Source organism: Arachis hypogaea, chromosome 16 (genome assembly GCF_003086295.3).
Source record: "Arachis hypogaea cultivar Tifrunner chromosome 16, arahy.Tifrunner.gnm2.J5K5, whole genome shotgun sequence".
Classification (NCBI taxonomy): domain Eukaryota; kingdom Viridiplantae; phylum Streptophyta; class Magnoliopsida; order Fabales; family Fabaceae; genus Arachis; species Arachis hypogaea.
This window is the reverse complement of record NC_092051.1, coordinates 127,775,396-127,783,772: the sequence shown is the minus strand read 5'-3', so window position 1 is coordinate 127,783,772 and position 8,377 is coordinate 127,775,396. Positions and strand designations below refer to the sequence as shown.

General features: G+C 28.3%; 1 protein-coding gene across 1 annotated transcript; it reads right to left on the bottom strand.

Annotated features, from left to right (window-relative positions):
• Window positions 1-3,688: 3,688 nt before the first annotated feature.
• On the bottom strand, window positions 3,689-6,413 carry LOC112754934 (glyceraldehyde-3-phosphate dehydrogenase A, chloroplastic). Its single transcript, XM_025802765.3, has 5 exons — window positions 5,900-6,413; window positions 5,675-5,797; window positions 4,899-5,203; window positions 4,486-4,730; window positions 3,689-4,403 (listed from the first exon to the last, which is right to left on the bottom strand). The coding sequence occupies exons 1-5, from the start codon at window positions 5,939-5,941 to the stop codon at window positions 3,901-3,903; spliced, it is 1,218 nt and encodes a 405-aa protein (XP_025658550.1). The 5' UTR covers window positions 5,942-6,413; the 3' UTR covers window positions 3,689-3,900.
• Window positions 6,414-8,377: the final 1,964 nt, after the last annotated feature.

Sequence of the window (8,377 nt, the reverse complement as noted above, 5' to 3'; positions counted from 1 at the left end):
TATATTAGAACTAGTATTTTTATCAATAATAACATTACGAGAATAATTTTTTTTTAAATTATAGTTCACTTTGTTCTAACAGTATAAATTATGCATGACACAAAAAATTTATAAAATCAAACTACTTTTACAAAAAAGTCGTAAGTTGACAAAAGTTTTCGACTAAGAAGATCAAGATATCTGCAGATAAAAAAATTAAATAATAAGTTTTTTAATTATTATTTTTATATGAAAAAGTCTAATTTTTTATTAATAATTAATTTTAACATTCGTTATCTAAAATTTAAAATAATTTAATGTGTATACTTTTACATTTAAAATATTTTAATTGTAAAAAAATATCGAATGACATATTTTGATTTGTTAAATTACTAATATAAAATATAATTATATATAGAGTAAAAATAGTAGAGAAAAATATAAAAATGGAGAGAGGTAGATGAGAGAATTTAGGAAAGAAATTTATTAATTTTGAAAAAAAATCTCAAGGACCTATTTGTCCTTTGAACTTTATTTGTAAAATGACGTCAAGGACTTATTTGTCCTTCAAACTTTATTTTCCTTCCAGCGTGGCACCGTAACGGACACCTGGACACCGTTTCAGCCACGTCAGCCAGTTCCGTTTGGTGTATGAGAGGCAAATAGACGAAAGGACTAAATTGTCATCCGTTTGTTAAAGTCAGGGACTTTTTTGTATTTAAATTTTGTCAGGGATGTATTTGTCAAAAATTTAAAAAGTCAGGAACCTATATGTCTTTTTCCCCTTTTTTGTACAAAATTTTAAATGAGAAAATACTCAGTTTGGTCCCTGAAGTTACACTCGAGCCTCAATTTAGTCCTTGAAGTTTCAATTGCCTCAATTTAGTCCCTGAACTTTTTAAATTTTAATCATGTTAGTCCCTAAAGTGGTTTTCGTCACAGAGTTCATTGAAAAGTTTGGGGACTAAATTGAGGCAATTAAAACTTTAAGGACTAAATTGAGGCTCGAGTGTAACTTTAGGGACCAAATTGAGTATTATCTCATTTTAAATCTTAATCATCAATTATCAACGCTTCAAAATCAAAGAAAAATTTTTTATATTAGTGATTGTTAATTGATTTATTTTACTTATATACTGAAATTGAATGTTATTAATAGATAATTTAGATATATATAAATATTATATTAATAATATTTCTATAATTTAAGTATAAATACGATATTCTAAGAGTAATCTCATGTATATTTTTACTAGGATAAAAAATTATGCATTCTAATTTATTAGAATCATAAATTATACTTTTTAAGAAAAAAAATATTTGATATAGTTTCATATAAAAAATTGTATATATATATATATATATATATATATATATATATATTCATGACTAATAGAAAAATAAATTAAATTTTTTACAAATATTATTGACTCTTTAATATATAAATTATTTAAAATTAAAATGAAAAAAATTTAAATATTTTAATCTAAAATTCCTTTTTTCAAATTTTAAGCACTAAATTTTAAGGTATTAGATACCGTACTGTGTTGGCATAATTTAAATAATTAGCATCATATAATTAAGAAAGAGTAATATTATATAGTAAATAAATATTATTATTTTTTATTAATATTTAATTAATAATTTATATTTATATATATTTTTTATATATAAAAATCATATAATTTGTACATATATATTCTTAAAATTTTATATATATAAATTAATATAATTTATATTTATATTTTTTAAATTTTATATACATAAATTAATAAAATTTATTTATTAAAATAATTAATTTAATATTTATACTGATAAAAAATATTAAAAATTGTGAAACTCAAACATTTTTTATTAAAAAATAAAGATATATCTTTTAAAATCTTTTTATTTATATTCTTTTGTGATTTAACTCCAACAGATAATTAAATTTACTTTCTCTCTTTATAAATTAATTCCTATTCCTTTCTGAAATCAAATGATGATTTTTGCAATCAATCAACTGGTCTTCTCTTTTGAACAATTAAATTATTCATCTCCTACTACCAACAAGGATGGGGGAGAAGGGCAGCGTGAAGGATCATCGCGGTGACGACAGCAACATGGGCGAAGGGAGTGAACAGTGACGCAGGCTGCGATTCGAAGGCAGAAGCAAAAGGGACAACATCAACTTCACTGATGATCAACAGCTTTACCCCTCCCTGTTTTGTTCTTTCCTCTTTTCTTTTCTTTTAAAAAAAAAAAGATTATTGAAATAAAACAATGATTCAATGAATAAAAGAAGAGGCCCTTTGTTTGGATTGATTTTTCTTTTTCTTTTTTTGTTTTTTGTTTTGATATATGGTTAAAAGAAAAATAATGATAGTGTTATGTATATGTTTCTACTGCAATTACATGAAGAAAAGTATGAAATTGAAAGGCGGAAGAAGATTCAGTTTGAGAAGTAATTAATTTATGAAATTAAAAAGTAAATTTGATTATATTTTTGGGGTCAAATCACAAAAAGTAGAAATTTAAAGGTTTAATAAAAGGAAGCTACTTAGATAAAAATGTTAAAAATATTTTTTTTAAATATTTTTTAATAATTAAAATTTAACACATAATTAATTAAATTGTGATATTATTTTTAAAATTAGATTGGACAAATAAGTTTAGCCAAAAAATTAATAATTAAATTTTAAATCGGTCTAAATTAATATTTTTTTATAAAGAATAACTAAAATACTCAATATATATATATATATATATATATATATATATATATATATATATATATATATATATATTGAAAATTCTAAATCCTAACCCTATGACGATAGAGAAGAAAAGGGATAGACTTTAGAATTCTTAAAATTAATATATATAATAAGAGTATTTTAGTCATTTTCTATAATAAGGGTATTGTAGTTATTTTTTATAAAAAATAATATTAATTTAGACTGGTTCAAAATTTTATTCATCATTTTTCGGTCAAATTAATTTATTTAGCCTAATTTTGACAAAAAATAATACGATTTAATCGATTATATATATTAAATTTTAATTATTAAAAAATCTCTTTAAAAAAAGACATTTTAAACATCTTTATCGGAATGGCTCCTTAAAAAAATGTTTAATTATCTTTTAATAACATGGCAATAAATTGACATATGGTACAATTAAATTGAACTAACAAAGTAGAATATTTAATACCTTTTAAATTGCTTAGGAATGTGAGCAACAACTAAATTTAAACTATAAATTCTATATCCCAATAATATATAAATAAAGTTTTAATATTGATAAAAAAATTGACTTTTATTATTTTTTATTTTATTGTATCTTTTAGTTAAATGATGTCATATTATTTGTGAAAATTGTTGACAATTAGCAAAAAGATATGTAAAATTGTAAACAATCTATTGCGCCATTGTTTTTCTCGGTATGGCTAGAAGAAATTTTTTACATTTATATTACAAACTTCAGATTGATATGGCTATGTTTTTTTTTATGGTATTTGCATGGTGAAATATTTCTTATTTAATTTTAAAGTTAGCTACCTTTGGGCTTAATCCTCTCTAAATTACCAAAAAAAAAAAGTTAGCTACCTTTTGAAGTTGCATCAGTCTAACTCAATATTAATAGTTTAATATCCACCTGTAGTGAGACTATACTTTATGGCGTCATTTAACGTTAATCTTCTGAAATTTGGAGCAAGCTTTTAAATAACTTTTAGAGTTGAAGGCAAGAATTTTTATTGCACAATAAGAGGCAATCAAAAGAGAAAATTGATGGTTCTATTTCTCGGTACAAGGCACAAAGCTGAAAAATGAAGCTTAACAAGTGTAGTGGTAATAGTAGTAATAATCATACAAAATTACATATAATTAACAATTATTATTATTATTGTTGGTTTTTACCGGCTAACTTTGACTTTGACTTTCACTTCCAGCTGTTTGCAACAATGTCAGCCAAATCCACAACCCTTTGTGAGTAACCCCACTCATTATCATACCAAGCAATAACCTTCACCATGTCATCACCCATGACCATGGTCAACGAAGAGTCAACGGTAGATGAAACGTCGGTGCACCTGAAATCAACGGAGACAAGTGGTTCATCACACACTGAGAGGATGCCGTTAAGCTCCTTCTCCGCGCTCTCTCTGAACGCAGCGTTGACTTCCTCCGCGAACGTCTTCTTTGACACCTGAACAACGAGGTCAACGACGGACACGTTTGGCGTTGGTACACGCAATGCAATTCCGTTCAGCTTTCCCTTAAGTGTCGGCAACACAAGCGCCACCGCCTTGGCCGCTCCGGTTGAGGTCGGCACGATGTTCAGCGCTGCCGCCCTCGCGCGCCTGAGGTCGCGGTGGCTGGCGTCAAGAAGCCTTTGGTCTCCGGTGTAGGAGTGAGTGGTGGTCATGGTTCCCTTGATGATACCTGCCACGTCACGTGTCACGTGGGAGTTAGTTTAATTTTCTGTTACAGATAAGAATGTTGTAGAGCCCAAATGGTGAATTACCGAATTTCTGGTCAAGGACCTTGACGAAGGGAGCAAGGCAGTTAGTGGTGCAAGAAGCGTTGCTGATGATGGGTTCGTCTGGGCTGTAAGCATCAGCATTGACACCAACTACATAGGTTGGGATGTCACCTTTGCCTGGGGCTGTGATCAGTACCTTCTTGGCTCCCGCCTGAATGTGCTTCCCTGCACCTTCTCTGTCCACGAACACCCCAGTTCCTTCAATCACCAAGTCAACTCCCAATTCCCTGCACAAATCAATCAATATTAATAATTTCAAACTAAACTTGTGATTTTCATTCTAATTTGAAACTCTGTTTGTAAATTGTAATTAGCATAAGCAGTTATAGTAATTTCAGTTTATTTGGTTTTGGTAATAATTAAGCGCTTAACGTCAAAGAGGTAGAAAAGCTTACTTCCAGGGAAGGTTAGCAGGGTTGCGGTTGGAGACAACTTTGATGACCTTTCCGTCAACGGAGATGGCATCCTCACCGACAGGCTTAACGTCGGCGTCGAATATGCCAAGGGTGGAGTCATACTTGAGAAGGTGAGAGGCCTGCTTGACGCCTCCGGTGTCATTGATGGCAATGACATCCAGAGGAGAGTCTTTGCGGCCGTGCCAGCACCTCAAGAAGTTCCTTCCAATCCTGCCAAAACCGTTTATGGCCACCTTCAGCTTCGCTTCCGTCACACCTTTCCTGTATCCTCCACTGCTTCCAACCTGAAGCAATTAACACCTCATTACTGAATCCAGTTTTCTTTTCTTTCAAACAATTCTTCTAACAACTCATCACATACTTCCCCTTCCTCTATATGATTCTCTAGAGACTATGTGATGACTGAATCTTCTTTTTTGGTACAGACTATCCCCTGTTTGGTTCTCTAGCGAAGAAAGAAAGTGCAATAATCTGATAATCATGTACCAAAGTGTGTATTTAGGGTCCAAACCCATGATCTAACATTAATGTCACATAAATATATAGATGTATGATGAGTTAAATATTAACAATCTAAATATTAATTTGTACACACTTTTTGGACACCTTGAAGTAGAGTACATCACGGTGTAAATCTTCTTTTCTTTCCTTTTCCATTTTATGTATCAAAACAAGTATACATACATTGTAGTAGAAAATAGCTAATTTATTCATATAAAGCATTAATTATTTGAAAGAAATGTATATACACTTACTGCAGATGTCTGGAATGAAATGATAGAGTGGAAGTCATCTGAAGTCTTCCTAGAGAAAGGAAGGTAGCTAGATGATGAGTTGCGGAGGCCAGAGAATTCAGAGAACCCCTTCCCACCATTTCCCTGACATAAAAAAAAATCAAACAAAAAACTTTAGCATAAAAATAATGTTACTACTACTACAACAACCAGTAATAGTAATACATAATAGTATGTTGATTGAACCTGAAGAGCTGGTTTGGCTACAGAAAGTGTAGCCGAAGCCATAGTGAAGGTGTAGTAGTAGTAGTTGTAGTGGTGGTAGAGCTTTGAAGAAAAAATGGTGAATGAGGTTTCATGATATTGTGAGTTGTTAAGTTTAATAAGCGCCAAAGAGAAAGGGTGAGCGTGGATGTGTGGTTGTGACACATGAGGATGAGATTATGGATAGCACTCTCACTCTATTGAATGGTTCTGATTGGTTCTTCTCTCACTTGTGTTTCTCACTTGTGGGTTGTGGCTTCAATCATCATATGGCTACCGTGCATTTTCTTACACAAGGCATGTGTGTACATTTTCATTCCTCCTATTCATGGTTCTTTGGGCTTCACCCTTTAATTTTTTTAATGTGGGCCAGATTATGGGTACTTGCATGAGTGGATACTAATAGATACATACACACTTATTTGTGTTTTTTCAAGAGAGGGAAAAAAAGGGATTGAGATTTTGGACCTTAGAAGAAGGATAGGGAAATGGGAAAAAATGTGATAACTCTGTTCAATTGGACATTTTATAGAAATAAATTTGAACAAAGGAAAAAATATATAATTTATATGTCTTCTTAGTGTGAAAAACTGAAAATATTTTATACATATGACTAATAATGTATTCTCCTAATTTAGTGTTCAACATTTGTGTGTACTCTTTATTCTAGATTGGAAACAAGGTTAGGTTATGCTTCCTAACTGTTTACTGTTTATGTGGAAGAAATATACGTAGCATTGGATTGTCTCACTTCGTAATAAAACATCATGAAAGATTTAAACATAGGAAAAATTCAAGTGTAGATAGAATATCGATGTTTCAATATTTTTAATGGTTGATTTTAATTAATATATATTATATATATTTTTTATAATAGAGATCGACGATGGTGTTTCAGGTATACTTGAAACTCTTTCTTAAACATAGTATATAAATTTAGAAGAGTGTTAGGATCAGCAAATTTTTGTAATTTATAGCTATCAATTAGTCATTATTAGTATTTTTAATGGTGTAAAATTATATCTAATAATATATTATTACTCACTTTTTTTACTGATTAAATATTGACCAAATTTTAATAAAATTCCTGACCCTTTAAACTTTTTCAAAAATTTATTCAATGCCTCCCAAACATTGAATTAATTTAACTTTTATAAATATCGAATTAATTTATATATTTTACAGTTAGAATTAATCACGATCAAATTCTTTATAATAAAAGATGATAATTTATTCTTCATTTAGGATATCTATTTTTTTAGTAAACCATTAAATATACAGTAAATTATTAAGTTGTTGATAAAAGTATCTTTAAAATTTGTTAACGATAAAATTTTATTAAAATATTTTAAAATGCGATAAAATATACAATTGTTCTATATATTTTTAAGGAAAAGTTTAGGGGCCAGCAACTTTTGTATTTTCTGGCCAGCACTTAACCATCCAAACAAAAGTGAGTGATCTTTTATCATTAGATGTAATCTCACACCATTAAAAGCATTATTGATGGCCAATTGATAATTACAAAACATCAAAATTACTAGCCCCTAGCATTCTTCTATTTTTAAAAGGATTTTAAACATTAATTTTTGATGTAAATTTTTATAAATATAATTATAAAAATAAATATTTTTATATTTAAAATTTAATAATTTTATGCTAAGTATATACTTTTGTTATTTTTTTAAATGACTAAAAATATTTAAAAAAATGAAAAGGAAACCTGTGGATCAAATTTGGTTTCGTTTTTCCGTACATTTTTAAATAGTCATCGAAATATTTTCAAAATATTTTCGATTAATTATATAAACAGTTTGTCAAATATAAAAATTATTTTTTACTAATAAATAAATTATATTTTATTATTTTTATTATATTTTAAAATTTTTGAGTATATTTTTGTCTTATTCTTTTTTTTGGTTGAATTGTTAAGAGTACTTTGAGGTATAGGATTGACAACATGTATTCTGCCCGCAAATATTCAACCTAACCTAACCTGATTGAATAAGGTTGTTTACCTGATATACTGTAGATAGAGCAGGGTGCAGGTAGGGTGTACTTGCGGTAGGATCGAATGCGAATTTAGGGTATATCATATTCAACCCTACTCGCACCCCTAATATATTATATAATATATATTTAAAAATTATATGTATAGTGAAGAAAATAGGTATTAAACCCACAACTTTTTTTTATAAAAACTCAAAGTAACCACTAAACTAATCATTTAAATTATTAATTTAGTACGTTTATTATTTAAAGAATAATATTGCAAGAACTTGGAGTTAGAAGAAGAATGACAAAACGTTTATTCTTATTTGTGTTATTTTAATTTTATTAAAAATTTGATGATTAGGTTATTTGTAATTTTATATTGAATTTCTTTAAGATTTTATTGTTTTAAATTTTAATTTGAACTTAATTTTTTATTTTTATTTTATTAATTTGTATGAAATATGA

Excerpts from the sequence above, each read along its gene's own strand:
- LOC112754934 (XM_025802765.3), bottom strand. The coding sequence starts at position 5,941 with ATGGCTTCGGCTACACTTTCTGTAGCCAAACCAGCTCTTCAG. Across the intron at positions 5,798-5,899 it reads TAGCCAAACCAGCTCTTCAG|GGAAATGGTGGGAAGGGGTT; the intron begins GTTCAATCAACA and ends TTTTTATGTCAG. Across the intron at positions 4,404-4,485 it reads GGTCCTTGACCAGAAATTCG|GTATCATCAAGGGAACCATG; the intron begins GTAATTCACCAT and ends GTGACGTGGCAG.